General features: G+C 46.9%; 1 protein-coding gene across 1 annotated transcript in view; it reads right to left on the bottom strand.

The window, feature by feature from the left end:
* The window catches only part of LOC309562459 (tumor protein p63-regulated gene 1-like protein), a 41,881-nt gene extending 29,639 nt beyond the window's left edge, over nucleotides 1-12,242 (bottom strand). The window contains exons 1-2 of the mRNA XM_082266689.1: nucleotides 11,964-12,242; nucleotides 1,307-1,398 (exon numbers count right to left, since the gene is read on the bottom strand). Coding sequence (XP_082122815.1) covers nucleotides 1,307-1,398; nucleotides 11,964-12,119 — 248 coding nt within the window. The 5' untranslated portion in view covers nucleotides 12,120-12,242. The remainder of the gene's footprint in view (nucleotides 1-1,306; nucleotides 1,399-11,963) is intronic.
* Nucleotides 12,243-19,874: the final 7,632 nt, after the last annotated feature.

Raw genomic sequence — 19,874 nt, forward strand, 5'->3', positions numbered from 1 at the left:
TCCTAAAAAGTAATGTACCAAATGTTTGGTGCCAGTGTTCCATTACCAAAACCAACCGCAAACTGAAAAGAGGAGTTCCAGCTGGTTGAAATGAAGATTTTACTGTGAAAGCCTGAATTATATTCTACTCTTTAGTGTAGCACCCTCCTAGGTAGGTGCAAGGATTGGTAGGATTTGTGTATTACCTTTTGTTCCACTGTTTAACAGGAGAATAATTAGGGAAATGTACTTACTGTAACAGAGGAGCTGTAATTGATTAGTGTAGTCTGCTCAGTGTGCTCAGCCTCTGGCCTCCTCTGTATCCAGGTAACCTAGGAAGGTTCTGGATGAATAGGTGGACGCTATGTGATACACAGCCTGAATATTAATGCCACTCCAGCCAATCCCAGGGAGGGTGGCCCTGAAGGATGCTGGGAGAGGGTATTTATTCTTTGGATACACTTAGCAGAAGGTCTTTCCTGGAGAGGAGAGTTACAGTCTGGGAGGGGTCACGTTGCCTCTCCCAGGACCTGCTGCCATGCGGCCTCAGGTGGGAGACCTGAAGTCAGTGAGAGTGACCCTGGTTCTACATAGAGTTGGCTGTGGGGACTGTCTACTGAAGAATTGGTCTGGTATCTCTGGTAGAGAGTGTCGCTTGGAAGTTGGAAGGAGGCAACCCCGCTGTCCCTGGACATTTGTGAGTACCGACAACATAAAGGATCTATAGACTTGTGCTCCTAACACCTTCTGGTGTGGTATAGGCAGCTCAAGCTCCAGACTGAGGAACACTGGCTGGTGTTGTGGAGAGTTTTGCCCAGTTATTGCTGCTACTAAGGGTCCTTGCTCAGTCCTGAAGATACTTTGTTGCCAAGGCGAAGTCTTTTATCTGCTTTCAGCAAGGACTTCACCAGAGCTTTACTAAGAGATCAGTTAGATGTCCTCAATTGTGAGCAGTTCTATTTCCTGGAGTATCCCACTATACCCCCTTCTCCAAAATTAAAAAAACAAAATCAACAACTCCTGGACTGATCATTGAAGACATAGAGACTACCAAGACTACCTGGCTTTGTACTTGTGCCTGGCTTTGGGGCAAAAGTGGGAAAGACCTGGGCAAAATTCCAGCAGCTCCTACAGAATTAGCGCTACATTTGTTTCCTTCATCCAGATGGCAATGAGGATAGAAGAAAATATTCTCCAAAAAGAATGATCACCTTTCATACGATGCGGCACATTATGTCCCTGCTGTTCCCTTTCATCAATTTTTGGGACAAATGTAATTTTGGGTAATAAAGACACTTCTTCGTAGAAGACCAGACTCAATACTCACTGTGCCAGGATCCAGGAGCTTTGGAGTTGCCCATCCTCATCTTCGGAGAGAGACCCTCTAAGGTTCTGCACTGCTTGCTGGACAACTGAAGGCTATTGGAAGAGAGAAGGAGAGACGTCAGGAAATCGGAGATTTGGTGTTCCATCAGCTGGATTGTGCATAGAATGAAAATCAGGGTGCAAACTGCAAGACATGGAAGTCACCTAAATCTGCACTCCAGGAAGATATAAAAACAACACTAATTAATGTGGTTTTGTTAATTTCTTTTAGCTCCTCTGTAATCAGAGGAGAAGGGTTGATTGTTCTAGCCTGCTCAATGTTACACAGGCTGCTGGTCTGATTGCTTTCCCCTGCATTCTGGAAGTTTCTGGAGATACAGTGGGAGGAAGAATGTCAAAGCAGCTTGAATATTTATAGGAACCCATCCATTTCTTGGGAGGTGTGTCCAGAAGGTGGTTGGAGAGCCCATAAATAGCACCAGAGCAGAGGGTTCTTGGATCCTGGGTGAGCCTTCCCAGAGGAATCTCCTGTCTTAGGGGCGCTGCCCCTCTGGGCAATCTACTGAGATGCTGTGTGGAGATCAATGAGGTCCCAGCTATAGCTTAGGCTGGGAGGGCTATTCCCTAAAATATGGTTTTACTTGATTATGGTCTTGAGAAGCATTCTGGAGGATGCCCAGTATGGACTGGATGGGTGTCTCCTTCACTAAGAAGGTGGATATCAGAAGGTGGCAGCTGATGATCCTGAGGCCTGTGAGTACTGACCTCTGTCCTAGAGACTGCATGTGACTACCAGTTCTACACAAAGACTAATCTACAGACTTTCTCCTAGCAAGTAGTGGCTTTGTGGAAGTTCTCCACCAGTATAGCCAGAAGATTCCTCAGTGACTTCAGCTGCTTTGGGGTATCCCATGCCTTCCCCATACCGATCCAAGTTCTACTCAGCAGAAAAAGTACAAAAGATACCCCTAGACTGTTTATTGAGCCAGAGAGAGAGAAAAGAAAATTCCGTGTGCCTGGCTGTGTGTGCAATAGATGGGGAAATGGGACCGTTCAAAACCAGTAGCTCATTCAGGTGTTTGCTACACACCTGTAGAAGCAAGGAAAATACCCAATACTTCTATATATAGGGAAGCACCTACCTTCCTCCTAGAGAGAGTTACTGCTTGGGGAATGGCACCCAGTGTTGTCACATGGGGGTGCGTGGATGGTTCTGACTGATACCGATACCCACCTGCAGGCGGGTGCAGTCTATTTTCTCCACTGCAGGTGGCGCTCAACCGCAGCAGCAGTGCAGAGGGAGAGGAGCTCAGGAGGAACATGGCTCCTCTATGGCTCACTGGGTCACTGGGGCAGCAATTCAGTTGGATGCTGACAGCCCATGTGACTCTGGCAGCCATCTTGGGTCATGCAGAGTCTACTTGAGATCCTGGCTCCTGGGTTTGGCACGCTTTTAGCATGTGGATTGTTTAGGGACAGGTCACCTATCTGTCAGGGACAGTATTTGCAGCAGGGAGAGATTCCAGACAAGTAGGGATCTGCTACTCTTCTTGGAAACCTCCCCACTTGGGCTGGGATTGGCCAGACCGCATTTCATCCCTCAAGATAGATGCTGTCAGCTCAGGTGATGACACCAATGATGGGGCACCATTCCTTCCACTGACACCAATGATGGGGCACTATTCCTCCCACTGACACTAATGATGGGGCACTATTACTTCCACTGACACCAATGATGGGGCACCATTCCTTCCACTGACACCAATGATGGGGCACTATTCCTCCCACTGACACTAATGATGGGGCACCATTCCTTCCACTGACACCAATGATGGGGCACTATTCCTCCCACTGACACTAATGATGGGGCACTATTCCTTCCACTGACACCAATGATGGGGCACTATTCCTCCTACGGACACCAATGATGGGGCACTATTCCTCCTATGGACACCAATGATGGGGCACTATTCCTCCCACTGACACCAATGATGGGGCACTATTCCTCCCACTGACACCAATGATGGGACACTATTCCTTCCACTGACACCAATGATGGGGCACTATTCCTCCCACTGACACCAATGATGGGGCACTATTCCTCCCACTGACACCAATGATGGGGCACTATTCCTCCCACTGACACCAATGATGGGGCACTATTCCTCCCACTGACACCAATGAAGGGACACTATTCCTCCCACTGACACCAATGATGGGGCACCATTCCTTCCACTGACACCAATGATGGGGCACTATTCCTCCACTGATACCAATGATGGGACACTATTCCTCCCACTGACACCAATGATGGGACACTGTTCCTCCCACTGACACCAATGATGGGGCACTGTTCCTCCCACTGACACCAATGATGGGGCACTGTTCCTCCCACTGACACCAATGATGGGACACTATTCCTCTCACTGACACCAATGATGGGACACTATTCCTCCCACTGACACCAATGATGGGACACTATTCCTCCCACTGACACCAATGATGGGACACTATTCCTCCCACTGACACCAATGATGGGACACTATTCCTCCCACTGACACCAATGATGGGACACTATTCCTCCCACTGACACCAATGATGGGGCACTATTCCTCCCACTGACACCAATGATGGGACACTATTCCTCCCACTGACACCAATGATGGGACACTATTCCTCCCACTGACACCAGGACATTTTCTACTCCTGTTGACCACAGTCTGACTCCCCTAAAATTTGAAGTGACAGTGAAGTTGCTCTTTGTTTGGAAAGTTTGGAGACCCCTGGCCTACATTATACCCACAGCTGCTTTCCTTCCATGCAGACCACCAAACAAGAACAAGAAGAGATGACTAGGGATGATCGAACGGTTCGGGTCGACCATCGGTTCGACCCGAACATTGACTGTTCGAAATTCGGCCGAATTCTGAACTTTTTGCAGAAAAAGTATGAAATTCGGCAACCAGAACCGACCAAAATGCAATGGAACAGGAACTGGGCTTTAAAAGCCTGTGATTGGACCAGAACCATCAGTAAAAGCCAATTGAGGGGGCAGGAGAATGCTAGGAATGTGATTGGAGTGACTAGGGGTCCCTAGGCCAATCATTAGTGAATACGCCCCCCAGTATTTAAGATAGCCCCGCCAAATCTCTACCATTTTAATACAAGGCTGTGGAAGAGAGTGGAAGCGGTTCTGTTACTTCTGCTTCAAAAGTGTCATTTAGCAATTATTAGTGTGAGGAAAGGGATATCTAGTGTAGTTAGGGTACTATTTTCCACTATAGTTAGATTTAATAATCTAGTTTCTGTAGGGAAAGTGTTAAGTGCCAGGGTGACCGTAGTGTAGTGTAGGGTTAACTGACTCTGACTGCTATGGCAGGGTGACAAAACCCTTCCATGTCAGGGTGACCGCTATAGAGAAAAGATCGTTTCTCTTAGAACACTTATAGAACCGGATAGTGGCTTCTCGCCTGTCACCCTGCTTTTTGCTGCAGGCGTTTATAGGGCGTTTTTGAGGACATGTTTGGAGTCAGGCTGTAATGTTCTGGTACCTTTGGTACCCTAATTCCACTTTTCCTTAAGTGTATGCGCCCCACCATTCTCTTTTGGTAAGGTGCGCATACACCTTTAAGACCGATGCTGTCATCACTGAGCGCCGCTGGAGCGGCTATTTCAACCGCCGGCGGTCTCACTCACATTGTTCGTTCAACACCGCATAACCTGCCTTGAAGCTCGCATGCTTGCAAGCATACCTCGCTATCGGAACCACGCTGCTGATCCCTGTATCCTGCTACCGGATCATCCGCTCTTACCGAACCTCTCCTCTGCTACTTGCTACTAGTGATAAGTACCCCACAGGGGAATCCTCCATAACCTTCATACTAAAGCTTACACTATCTAGCTCTGCATACTAAGGACTGTTACTACATCTGCACTATCTAGATTGCTAGCTCTTGAGCCTACTATCATCTGCTCTTGCACTGGGTTAGTCTCTCCTGTATGTTCATCTGCTATCCTATCATCTGCTACCATACATGATTGCTAACCTATCTGCATCCCATCTGCTACTATCCCATTCTCAAGAACATTCCTCTCAAGTGTCTGTCACCTATCATCTCTACTCAACCTGTCTCTTCAGCCTATCACCACTATACTACTATATACATAGATCACTCCAGGAACATCTTATTGAGTGTGTGTATTTGTATGCTGAATTGAGACTATCCACATATGATGAGTCTTGGGAGTTGGGATTGGTATCTCAGCGTTTCTCTACATGACTACTGAAGTGGAATATTTCTGCAGCTGCAAATCCACATTATACAGAAAACGCAGGAGCGTTACAGATTGAACGAACCCAAAATGGATTCAGCAGAAATAACCACTCAGGTGACACAATTAAAACAGCAAGTAACTGCGTTAATACACGCACTTACTGAATTAAAAGAAGACAATCAGGCTCTGACGCAGCAGATGGCCAGACTGACACAACTTACCACTGCTCAGTCCCCTGAACCCAAAATAAATCCTCCTTTGGTATTTACAGGCGATCGCAAAAAATTTCGCGAATTCAAAAACGCATGTGAGTTACTTTTCTTGCTAAAACCCCGTACCTACCTTACTGATCACATTAAGGTTTGTACTATTATTTCTTACCTAACAGGCGATCCTCGGGCCTGGGCAGACTCTCTCTTTGAGAAAAACGACCAGCTTCTCAACTCCTACACCTTATTTCTAGCAGAACTTACTAGCCTATATGATGATCCCAATAGGCAGAGTACTGCCGATCTTCAATTAAGATCCTTGAAACAAGGAAGGAGACCTGTAGAAGACTTTGTCGCAGAATTCAAGAGATGGACCCTTGATTCAGAGTGGAATGATGCATCTCTGAAAACCCAATTTAGGCTTGGCCTATCAGAGGCCGTTAAAGACGAGCTCGCCCGAGCGGATCTGCCAAAAACCCTGGATGCATTGATACAACTCAGTATTACCATAGATAGAAGACTACGAGAAAGAAAGGCTGAAAAAATGGGAATGCCATTATCCAGTTCTTCTCGGATTTCGGCCGTTGACCCCGTTCCTATGGAGGTAGAAACCATACGCCCACCTCTATCAACTGTGGAAAGAGCCAGAAGACGATCTGGTAATCTCTGCTTGTACTGCGCATCCCCGGATCACAAGATAAACGTCTGTCCCCTAGTCAACAAAAAGAAGGGTGAGTGTTCATATGTCCTCCTAGGGGGATTGACAACTTCAATTACTAACCCTTACCTTTCTGTTTGCTTAACATTACAGTGGGACCAGAACAGGATTACTACTAAGGCCATGATTGACACAGGATCTTGTGGAAATTATATTGACATACGTTTTGCTGCTTTAAATAAAGTCCCTATTATTTCTAAACTTAAACCTGTCTCAGTGAGTCTTATTAACGGTGTTCCTTTATCTTCTGGTCCGATCACTGATCAGACACAGGCACTCCTAGTCACTACTAACAGGTCTCATATGGAGACCACTACCTTCGATCTAATACCTTCACCCCACTTTCCCATTGTGTTGGGACTTCCCTGGTTGCACACACATCAACCAACCATAGATTGGAAGGAACGGACCCTGGCCTTCCTCTCTTGCTATTGCGAGGGTACGTGTAACCTCCCGTCTTTCGGGAAGATTCTGTCTATGGTGACAGATGAGATTGCACCACTATGTTATCAGGATCTCTCTGAGGTTTTTCTTGAGAAAAATGCCCAAGCACTACCTCCCCATCGAGACTATGATTGTAGCATTGATCTACTCCCAAATAGCAAATTGCCGTTCGGTCATGTTTATCCTCTTTCACAGGATGAACTTTCCCTTCTCAAAGAATATTTGGATGAGAATTTGGAAAAAGGTTTTATTAGACCTTCCACTTCTTCCACAGCAGCAGGACTCTTTTTTGTCCGCAATAAGGACTCAAGTCTCAGGCCTATTATCGACTATAGGCAATTGAATGCTATTACAATAAAAGATCGCTATCCTCTACCGCTTATCCCTGAGCTCATTGAGCAGGTGCGTGGAGCTACCTATTTTTCAAAATTGGACCTGAAAGGAGCATACAATCTCATTTGAATCCGTGATGGAGATGGGTGGAAGACTGCATTCAGAACCAGATACGGATTGTTCGAATATCTTGTAATGCCATTCGGGCTATGCAACGCCCCTGCAGCCTTTCAACGATTTATAAACGATATCTTTAGAGACTTACTAGATGTCTGTGTTGTGGTATATCTGGACGATATACTTATATATTCACGATCCTTGTCTGAACACATAAGACATGTAAGACTTGTACTATCGAGATTGCTTGCACACAACCTATACGTGAAACTGAAAAAATGCTTGTTTCATAAAGAAGAAGTACTATTTTTAGGATACATCATATCCAAAACAGGAATCGAGATGGACATGAGTAAAATATCCTGCATTCAGGATTGGCCTACACCAACCACACGCAAAGCGCTACAGCGATTCCTTGGATTTTCAAATTTCTATAGGAAGTTCATCAAGAACTTCTCTGCCATTGTGAGACCCCTCACACAGCTCACTAGCATTAAAAAACCATTCAAATGGTCAGATGAAGCAAATAAAGCTTTTCACCTGTTAAAGACAAGGTTTACTTCTGCTCCCATATTACGCCATCCAGACCCATCCCTCCAATACATTCTGGAAGTAGATGCGTCAAACATGGCAGTAGGAGCAATACTCTCCCAACGACCAACTCACACTTCACCACTTCATCCAGTCGCTTTTTTTTCTAAATCCCTGAGCAGTCCAGAGATAAATTACCCCGTGGGTGAAAAGGAACTGCTTGCTATAAAATTGGCTCTGGAGAATTGGCGACATTTACTCGAAGGCACCCAACTACCAATACTTATATACACGGACCATAAAAATCTTCAATATCTTCAGACTAACAAAACTCTCTCTCACCGGCAGGTACGATGGTCACTATTCTTTCTAAGGTTTAACTTCCTAGTGACCTACACACCTGCAGATAAGAACAAAAAGGCGGATGCACTATCACGACTAACTGAAGAAAACTACTTCGAAATCCCTTCCGTTCCTATAATTCCTCACAAACGCATTATTGGAGTTGTCCGTTCCTTGAAGGAAGAGGTTTTGCATGGTATAAGTTTGGATTCACCCCCACCACAACTAAATACTGATGCAGAAGGCTTCCTCTACTACAACGACAAACTTTACATACCACCTACCCTACGTACCAAGATCTTGGAATTATCTCATGATGTGCCTATGGCAGGACATATGGGTATGACAAAGACTCTTAATTTGATTTCCCGGCAATTCTGGTGGCCTGACATGAAAACATCTATACAAAAATTCGTCTCTTCATGCAATGTCTGTGCCAGGTCCAAAATTGACACTACGAGACCATCCGGTCTACTATGCAGTCTACCAATACCCCAAACTCCATGGGAAGTTGTGTCCTTGGACTTTATAGTGGAATTGCCTCCTTCCAAAGGATTTAATACCATCTTAGTGTCAGTGGACCATCTGACAAAGATGGCACATTTCATTGCTATTCGCAGACTACCTTCGTCCAAACAAACGGCAGAACTCCTGATGAAACATGTCTTTAAGTTACATGGTATCCCGAAAACTCTTCTGTCTGACCGTGGATCGCAATTTATCTCCAAGTTCTGGCAAGAACTATGTCACATACTACGGATTGAGCGGAAGCTCACTTCTCCTTACCATCCGCAGACCAACGGACAGACTGAAAGAGTCAACCAGTGCATCGAGCAATATTTACGTTGTTACACTTCTTACCAACAGGATGATTGGGTGGATCTTCTCCCTCTGGCAGAATTTGCCTACAACAACGCAACCCACAGTACGACCAAGCAGAGTCCGTTCTACTTGAACTATGGGTTTCATCCCTCTATTCTTCCACCCCGCATCCTTCCTTCAAATAACCCAGTAGCTTCAGACTATCTTACCCAAATAAAGGACTCTCTGGGTTTACTTAATACTACCATTGCACACGCTCACAGTCAACAAAAGAAGTACTATGATCTTCGCAGAAGACCTTCTCCTCAGTATGCTATTGGGGACCTCGTTTGGCTCTCAACAAAAAACTTAAGATTGAAGATCCCTAGCAAAAAGCTTGGGCCTCTGTTCTTGGGACCTTTCCCAATCAGGAAACTTATTGGAAAAGCTGCAGTACAGCTTACATTGCCAATAGACCTCAAAATACATCCCATTTTCCATGTGTCGCTACTGAAGCCCCATGTTCCTGAGCAAGGCATAAGGCCTACTATCCCACCTCCTCCTCCTGTACAAGTTGAAGGTGGAGAAGAATATGAGATAAAAGAGATTCTGGATTCTCGTATCCACAGAAGAAGACTTCAATATTTAGTCCGATGGAAGAACTATGGGCACCAAGACGACACCTGGCTAAACACCTCTGACATACATGCCCCTAGATTAATTCGCAATTTTCACGCGAAATACCCAGAAAAACCAGCTCCAGAGGCCTTCAGGAGCCGGCCTTAAGGGGGGGGGGTACTGTAATGTTCTGGTACCTTTGGTACCCTAATTCCACTTTTCCTTAAGTGTATGCGCCCCACCATTCTCTTTTGGTAAGGTGCACATACACCTTTAAGACCGATGCTGTCATCACTGAGCGCCGCTGGAGCGGCTATTTCAACCGCCGGCGGTCTCACTCACATTGTTCGTTCAACACCGCATAACCTGCCTTGAAGCTCGCATGCTTGCAAGCATACCTCGCTATCGGAACCACGCTGCTGATCCCTGTATCCTGCTACCGGATCATCCGCTCTTACCGAACCTCTCCTCTGCTACTTGCTACTAGTGATAAGTACCCCACAGGGGAATCCTCCATAACCTTCATACTAAAGCTTACACTATCTAGCTCTGCATACTAAGGACTGTTACTACATCTGCACTATCTAGATTGCTAGCTCTTGAGCCTACTATCATCTGCTCTTTCACTGGGTTAGTCTCTCCTGTATGTTCATCTGCTATCCTATCATCTGCTACCATACATGATTGCTAACCTATCTGCATCCCATCTGCTACTATCTCATTCTCAAGAACATTCCTCTCAAGTGTCTGTCACCTATCATCTCTACTCAACCTGTCTCTTCAGCCTATCACCACTATACTACTATATACATAGATCACTCCAGGAACATCTTATTGAGTGTGTGTATTTGTATGCTGAATTGAGACTATCCACATATGATGAGTCTTGGGAGTTGGGATTGGTATCTCAGCGTTTCTCTACATGACTACTGAAGTGGAATATTTCTGCAGCTGCAAATCCACATTATACAGAAAACGCAGGAGCGTTACACAGGCATGACATCAGAACTTCTGTGTAGGGGTATATATACACATACACATATATAGGTGTGAAAGTAGCAGAACACTATGCTTGCGCTAATGAAATAATTAACACCCATATGGCTTCTCTGCTATAACACCTATATATGTGTATGTGTATAAATACATATAAGTGTGTGTGTATATATACCCCTATACAGAAGTTCAGATGTTATGCCTGCCTCCAAAGACCCCCAAAAAATGCCCAAAAAAAAACCGCCTGCAACAACACACCTGGGCATTTTTTTTTGGCGCAGGCGTTTTTCTGGGCATTTTTTGGGGGTCTTTGGAGGCAGGCATAACATCTGAACTTCTGTATAGGGGTATATATACACACACACTTATATGTATTTATAGACATACACATATATAGGTGTTATAGCAGAGAAGCCATATGGGTGTTAATTATTTCATTAGCGCAAGCATAGTGTTCTGCTACTTTCACACCTATATATGTGTATGTGTATATATACATACATGTGTGTGTGTATATATACCCCTACACAGAAGTTCTGATGTTATGTCTGTCTCCAAAGAACCCCAAAAAATTCCCCAAAAAAATGCCTGCTACTAAACCGGCAAGGTGTGAAAATAGCGGAGCCATATCCCTGTTCTATATTAATTCTAATGCAAACTAACTTTTTTTTTTTCTGGTTCTGGACATGCTACAGAGCTGAAACTTCACAGGGACACTTTTTAGACCCCCCAGACACTAAATCCAAAGAAATCTCATTTTTTTTTTCAATAATTTTTTCAATAATTGGCTCTCTATCAAAAATGACAATTTTTAAGAACTTTTTTTTGTGTGATTAATAGTCCCTGGGGCATGACCCAGAACCCTAGGCACTTTTTAGGGGCATTTATTGGGTTTTAGGGCTTCAAAATTGTGTTTTTTGATTACCGAAGTTCAGGTCCCATCGATTTCAATGGGGTTCTGAAATCCAGGCCGAACTTTCGGGAAGTTCGGGTGTTCTGGTCGAACCGAACTTTTGAAAAGTTCAATCATCCCTAGAGATGACCTCATGATTCCTGGACTCCCAATATTTCCTGCTCCCCCATAATCTACTTACTGAATTTAGCCACAAATCTTCAAAGATGGATGGAAGAGTTAAATGAAATTAGAAAAAAACATTACTGCAACATATTGGGGCTTGGTGCCCCCTCCGCCCCTTTCCGCCCAAATCCCAGACCCAGAAATGAGCCATTATGGCAAAAACAGCCCTAAAGAGGGCATCTTTCAGCACCCTTACCCTGAATATGAAGTACTCCTCGGTGGGGGTGCTTTTCTTTGTTTCAGGGTCGATGCTTTGAGGAGTAAAGGATGCTCGGGGCTCCTTGGTGTACATGGGGTGTGGAGGTATTTGGGGGTCTTTGCTGTCAGCAGCTGATGAGGTTTCCGAAGACATGATGAGTCTCTTGGTGTTCTTCTCTCTGTTGGCTCTCAGGGATTTCCAGCAGGAGCTCGTTTAGTCTTGACCTATTCTGTCCTGTCCTGGCCTGTCCTGTCGTGTCCTGGCCTGTTTTGTCCTGTCCTGTCTTGTCCTGGCCTGTCCTGTCTTGTCCTGGCCTGTTTCGTCCTGTCCTGTCTTGTCCTGGCCTGTTTCGTCCTGTCCTGTCTTGTCCTGGCCTGTTTCGTCCTGTCCTGTCTTGTCCTGGCCTGTTTCGTCCTGTCCTGTCTTGTCCTGGCCTGTTTCGTCCTGTCCTGTCTTGTCCTGTCCTGTCTTGTCCTGGCCTGTTTCGTCCTGTCCTGTCCTGTCCTGGCCTGTCTTGTCCTGGCCTGTTTCGTCCTGTCCTGTGCTTTATCCCTTGTTAGTCTTTTTGTGGCAGATGTAGTATTGTTTTTATTATAGGACTTTTTACTTTTCTTACCTCCTCTCACCTACAGTCTGTCATACACATCTACATTGTATCTTGTTGTCAATGTCGGGGAGTTGCACCTTCTCCCTTGTTCTTAATTTTTGTCGTCTGTCTGCTCTGCTTGTCTCTCCTCTGCTGTCAGTTCTGTATGTCTGTCCTCTGCTGTCTGCTCTGCTTGTCTGTCCTCTGCTGTCAGTTCCGTATGTCTGTCCTCTGCTGTCTTAGTCCAGATGTCTCTTGCTGGCGGTTTGCTCTATTTCTTGGCACCCAGCTGTCTCTTTTTCCTGTACAAGGTGTCTGTCTCATGCGCGGTGTAGTCTCTGATTGGTCTTCCTCTCTTGCACAGTTGCCGTCTCTGCGTCTCTTTGTCTTTTCTTTACTTTTTACTTTTTTGTGCGCTCTTTGTTTGTCGCTCTCTTCTCTTTATTTCCCCCTCTCAGTCACCTCTCCGGGTTTGCTGTCTTTTGTCTCTCTCTCTCCCCGGTTGGCTGGCTGTCTCTTTCCTCCTCTGTTTGTTCCTCTCTGCTACCTGCTGGCGGTTTCCTTTCTGTCCGCCCTCTCTTCTGTTTGCTCTCTGGCACCGTCCTGTATCTGGTTGTCTCTTTCCTCCCCTCCGCTCAGTTCTCTCTTCTGTCGGTTTGCTCTCTCTTATCTCTTTCCTCCCCTCCGCTCAGCACTCTCTTCTGTCGGTTTGCTCTCTCTTATCCCCTCCGATCTCCTGGCCTGGCCTGCTGTCTCTTTCCTCTTCTGTGTCTGACGGGGTTGGTGGGGGAAGCAGGAAATAAGAAACGAAACTGGTTAATCCAGTACTGGTCCCTCTCTGGTGTTTACAGTCCGTCACTTAGTTACCCCCCCGCCCCCCCCTCCCCCTCCCCCTGCCCCCGCCTCCTGCCATGTAATCATACAATACCTCTCTATACACTCAGAAAAGGTTTTTCTGTTTACAAAATATAAAAATAAAAATAATTCTGCGCTGGGGAAGATTTTATAAACATAAGGCTCCGTTCACATATTGGCGTCCCAGACCGCGGGCAGAATCGCGGTGATCCCGAATCACGGCAAATCGCGGGACGCCCGTGCAACTCCCATGACTTGCAATGGCCCCCCAAACGCGGCGCCATTTTGCCGCAATTGTCGCCTGACGATTTGCGGTAAAATCGCACAAACAGAATCGTGGGGCGCCAAGTTCTTGTACTTCTTTTGGGTGACAGGCGTCCCATGATTCTGTTTGCGCGATTTTATGTGACTCGTCAGGCGACAATCGCTGCAAAATATCACAGATTTTTGGGGTGCCATTGCAAGTCACGGAAATCGCACGGGCAACCCGCGATTTGCCATGATTCAGGATCACAGGCAGAATCGCGGCAATTCTTCCCGCGATCGGGGACGCCAATATGTGAACGGAGCCTTAAAGCAGCCCACACCAAAATCTGTGATCCCAAATTTGTGCATTAATAAATCAAATAGTGAGGAGCTAAATTATTACAACATGATAGAAAATATACCGTACTTAATGCGCATAAAACGCTAATATAAATGAATGATAAAAAATCTCAATTCACAAAGTGCAAAAATGTTAAATAAATGCAAATTTACATTTAAAAAAAAAAATCACCAACATAAAAAAAATTGCCAACATAAAAAATGAGTGTGTTTGAAAAACCGATATTTAAATCCTATAAACAAATAATAAGTCCCAATTCACAAATTAAAAAAATAAAAATAAATAAAAATAGGTTATTAATGTGCAACTATTAGAGCCGGTTCACACAGATGCGACTCGACTTGCGGGGGCGACCTGTGAAGTCGCGGTGCGCAGCTCACACCGCGACCTCGGAGCGGCCGGCAAGGACTTCATATCATTGAAGTCAATGCAGGTCGCTCCAGGTCGCCCCAAAGAAGCTCCGAAACCCTTTTTCTAAGTCGGAGCGACTTGTTTTTTTTTTTTTTAAGCCTGTGGTGTGTGAAACACACTCAAAAGACTTACACCCGGTGCATAAAAATGTGCACACATGCAAAACGTGAGACACACAAAAAGTGCACAAGGCGTACACATGGCCCTCCTCCGAAAAGGAAGGGCCCTGACCCTGATCCCCCGGGGGACGAAGCTCCTGACGGGGACTGAGGTACTCACTTAGGTCCACCCAGCCGAAGCCAGGCAGACCCCGTTCTCCAGGGGGACTGCCGAAACAGCCCACCCCAAGTACTAGGTGGGGCTCCCCCAAAGGGAGACCCCATGAGAGAGGGCAAACTAAGCCAGAAGGCCGTATCCACCCCCTCCCAAGACTTTCAGGGCAGGCCCGAGGACCTACGCCGTACTAATCGTGCAAGTAACTGTACAACCAAAAAAGGGACAAACGTGACACACAACAAAGAAAAACAGAGTGGGGAAGGGGGGAAGTGGAGAAGTGCTGGGTAGTGCCAAAGTGCAAGACCTTGGCAGGCCCCCCGGCCAGGAATAAAACATTCCTCTGGTGTTGGCCAAAAGGCCGCCCCAAGAGGCAGGTGTGAAAAAGTGTGATGGTGCAGTGACCAAGGTGCCGAAAAACTCAGGTGAGCTGCCCCTCACCAGTGAGAATTAAGGCACCCCTGAGCTGCCACCCCAGGGGCACGTACACCACGGGCTTTTTTGGTCTCGGCCCCTGGCCAGACCCAGTATAGCCCTATCCTATCAGGAGGCATCAGAACTTTAGACAGCTTAGGGAGAACCTGCCTTCAACTGGGGACAAGCCTTTTGCAAGGCCAGATTCAACCCAGGAGGAAAGGTCCCTCCACCACCATCCGCCATTCCTTACCAATCACATCCAGGAGCAGTACTAACCGGTGTGTAACTGGAACCGGCTTTCTCGCTCCCTTCAAACTGATAGGGGCGGACCCATTCAAATCAGAAGGCAATGGACCCATCCGGCTTTCTCTGACATGGCTTACTTCCCGGTCCTCCAGTTACGCCCAGAGCGCCCCGCTTCATTTTAGCCCCTGCCGATACCAACCATCAGGGTCCATACCAACTGATAAGAACAGATACTACACTTGATCTTAGCCAAAAGGCCGAGAAGCGAGAACAGGTCCCATGCTAATCTATGGCAGGCGACCCACGGCGACTTGTCAGGTGACCAGGTCGCCTGACAAGTCGCCCCAGTGTGAACCGGCTCTTAAGAGGTGTATAGTCCCCTATCCAGGGCCGCTGTTAGAAATCACGGGGCCCCGTACATCCTACCTGGCACCGCCCCCCCCTTAATTTATCAAGACAATATTATACTAAAAATACACTAAAATCATTATTAGCGCACACAAACATAACAGTGAACTTGCGTGAATTATCCCTTTTTAATAGTTTTTTACATTTAAAAAAATATATATATAATTTATTTTAAAAATATTTACGTTTATTTTGTTTTACAATTTATTTTAAATTAATTGTTACTTTTTTTTTTTTTACAGGAAAGGGAAGCCTGCAGTGCTGGGGGGGGGGGGGGGGGCACAGTGAATGGGGGGCACATGGGGAGGGGAGATCAGGAGCAGGCAGAACAGGGAAGGGGGATCGTTGTCGGAGAAGCAATTACAGGAATGATGCGCTGTGTCTGTGTCTCTCCCTGCAGTAGCTGAAAGCTGGCAGGAGTCAGGGAAACTGGCTTTCAGCTGCTGCAGAAAGGCAGAGAGCCACACAGGGCTTCCTTCTGTAATTGCCCCTCCGGTTTAGCATTTTCAAAGTGTTTGGCTCAGTCAAGATTCAGTCCAGGGGTTTTGGTTTTTTGTAGTTTTATTTGAGAACTTGGATAGGAGAAGGGATGAGTGGGATCCTCCAACAATATTCTGGGACGTCTAAAGATAACTGAGTGCGGCAAGGCCGCTGCTTCACCTTGTCACTAGCAGTGAAGAAGAATTAAATGGACTTGTATTGCTCTGTGAATAGCTATTCAGGGCCCAACTAGGCACCCCCTTTATTCCTATTCTTCAGGGTTCTACACGGCACCCCCTTTACTGTACTTCTCTCTGTGTCAGCTGGCTCCTTGATCCCCTGACTTCACTGGAGTGGTCCCCTTCCTGGGCCGACCCTTTGGCGAATCCCACAGTTTTTCCTGAGAGACTCTGCCAGCAACTCCACCGTCAGCTACACTGGATCCTCTGCAGCTCAGCTCCACACCTGGTCCACTAGGCCGACCGCCTAAGACCACCTTCCTCATACACAGCAGGAGGAGAGACCAGCCATCTGCCTCCTCCTGGGACTCTGCTTCCAGCCAATGACCCCTGTCACATGTCCCCCCCGCCTTTTATGAGCAATCCAAGGATGCATTGCATGAATGCCCTCCCACTGGGACTCCCACAAAAGCCAATGTGTCACTGGCTGGGTTTCCTCCACTGTCCAACAAGCTTCCTCATTGGATACAGTGGGGACACTCCCTCAGACCTGGAGACATGCAACAGGCAACCTAACAGATCAGGCTCCCCTGATAAGCAGGAGGAGCATTAGATGCATTTACCTAGCACCTACCTACCTAGGAGGGTGCTACATCCACCCCCCACCAAAATGAGCCACGTCCCGTTGGCTCTGGGGCAGCCGCCCTCTACAAAATCCTATCAAACCCCTCAGGAGTATCCCACAAACCTGGAAATGGGGGAGAAGGGAAATGAACAAATGTACAATTAATAAATGAAGTGCAAAAATATAGATAACTCGCTATACACAATATAATACAAGATGAGTGCATTTACGGCAATGCACCCCCCACCAAGCAAAGCCTGCTCTGGTGAGTAATCAAATCAACCTGACTGACTATCTCTGAGTTTTGTGTTACCTGCAAATGTAGAACCCTCCTAGGTAGGTGATAGGTAAAAGATATCTGTGACCTTGTTCTGCTTATCAGGAGGGTCTGATCTGTTAGTTTAGCCTCTCACACGTTTCCAGGTGTGATTCACTGGGTCTGAGGGAGTGTCCCCGCTGCAGCCAATGAGGGAGCTGATTGGACAGTGGAGGAAACCTAGCCAGTGGCACACTCTGTTTTATGTCAGTTCCAGTGGGAGGGCATTCCTGCAATGCATCCTGGGATTGGACATAGATAGGAGGGGAGCATGTAACAGGGGGTCTTTGGGCGGGAAGCCAGGTCCCAGGAGGAGGGTGACGGCTGTCTCTCCTCCTGTTGCTGAGGAAGGTGGTCCAGGCAGTCAGCCTAGGGACCAGGGGTTGAGCTGAGCTGCGGAGGATCCAGTGTGTGCTGACCAAGTGGAGCTGCTGGGCAGGATTCTTCTGGAAAAACAGTATCGTGAGTACTCAAGGATCTGCCCAGGGGTCTGCCTAAGAGAGGGGACCCCTCCAGAGAGGTCAGAGGGATCAAGGAGCCAGCTAACCCAGAGTGTTACTGTACAAGGGGGTGCCAAGTTGTAAAGCCCTGAAGATTAGGGATTAAAGGGGGTGCCAGGAAGGACCCTGAAGTTACTCAGCAGTGCAGTCTATTGTTAAAGTCAGATACCTCAGGAAAGAAGTGCCTTAAGAAGCTAATAGGACTTTCTTCCAGTCAAGGGTGAATCGCAGTAAGCGGCCTAGCCGTGACTAGCTCAAGCAGCGTCAACCAGCGTCAGTCAGCGTTAACCAGCGTCAACCAGCATTTATTCAAGTCATCCCTGCTCACTGTGCATAGTTCAGTTATTGGAGAATCCCACTCATCCCTTCTCCTATCCAAGTTCCAAACAAAAACCAAAGAAACTGGACTGCTCCTTGTCTGCGGTAAAATCACTTGGAAACATGCCAGAATGTTCTACTGTTGCTAATGGTAACCCAGGGGAACCCGTCTTCAGCAACTCCCTTGGGAGTAGTGCTACACAAAGAAAGGAGAAAGGGTTAAACATTTCACAAATATTCAGTGGTTATTTACTAACTGAACTTTTACAATGATGAGAAGACCCTCCCAGCGGGGCCGAACTTCTCATCCTACATCCCTGACTATCGCATTCAGCTTCTTCTGTAGCTCTTGACATGGAGATCAGTCCACTCCTCCAAGGTGGTCCTGATCCTGCCACTAACTACCTATTTTAGTCCATTATAGTCCTCCTACAGGGGGTCGGTCACTGGAGCCTGAGCGACCAAACAACCCCATGGAGACGAAAAAGAGTCTCTTCAGGGTCCCTAACACCAACAGAGCACCCCCCCCCCCACACCGAACTCTTGGTAGGCTGCTGGCCTCCTCACGGGCAGCCTCTGACACTGTCCCAGATCCGGCCATTGGCCTAAGTATTTCTTCCAGAACTCAAAGTAGGATCTTGAAACTTGACTTTTGCTTCCATTTGTAATCCACGACCGATGGCCCAAAGGGTCTCTGGAACAACCATATGGAGTTGTTCCAAAAGAAAAACTCTGGAGAGGGAAGACCCTCTGATTTGAGTACTGATGGAGTCTCTGTGTTTCCCAACCTCCTCTGTAAGGATAGAAGGGGAAGGGGTAGTGGAAAAGGGACATATGCCTCAACAGCAACAGAACTTGAAACTTGCTTGGACCAGTCCTGAATATGGGCTAAGCAGCCATTTGTAAATTTCTTCTCTTAAAGTTCTCTTCAAATGTAGTCATCGGGATGGGGAATTCTCACTAGCTTCCCCATTTTCATCTCTGTTGTGGACCGACCAGGCCTGGCCCGATCCATCTGGGGGGCGGACCTCCACACGGTCCAGGTAAATGGGCCACCCATAGAGTCTTGACTGATAAGAAATTCTTCCAGAGATCTATCCTGGTGGAATTTCGGTGAGGCTTGGAGACAAACAGGAAGTCCCATATGGTTTTATCACAAAGACTCTCTCTTTTCCTCAATCTCCAACATGACCTCCCAAGGAGCATAAGGGTAATCATACCCGTATTCCATGGCAACTTTTCTTTGCAGCCACCGCTGCATCCTTGAGAATCTGTGAAGGGTTTTCCGGTTCCCTCTCCCAGCTGGAGAAAATGGGGTCTCTTCACGCCTGATCAGAGAGCTGTAGGCCTCATTTTGGTCCGGAGCCCGAGGATAGTTTTTGGGTGGGGTTAAATCTGGGACCCGACTGGCATAGGCCTCACAGAACCCCAGACTCTGGGCAAGCTCTCCCCACACCACAGAGTCCCTAGTCTCTTCATCTGGCATTTCTAACACATCAGGACAAGGTGGACTGTTCCGTTCCTCAGATCCCCAGTCAGTCCCACTCAGTTTCATCCTCTGACTTCCAGACATCGATTCCTTCTTCCAAGGACCCAAACCGATTCTGGAAACTAGGAGACCCCACATCGATGACCCTGGCTTCTTCCTCACTGCTGACACTCCTTTTTGCAGCCTTGGATGCCGCTG

Source organism: Pelophylax lessonae (assembly GCF_965119305.1).
Source record: "Pelophylax lessonae genome assembly, chromosome: 9".
NCBI classification, from domain to species: domain Eukaryota; kingdom Metazoa; phylum Chordata; class Amphibia; order Anura; family Ranidae; genus Pelophylax; species Pelophylax lessonae.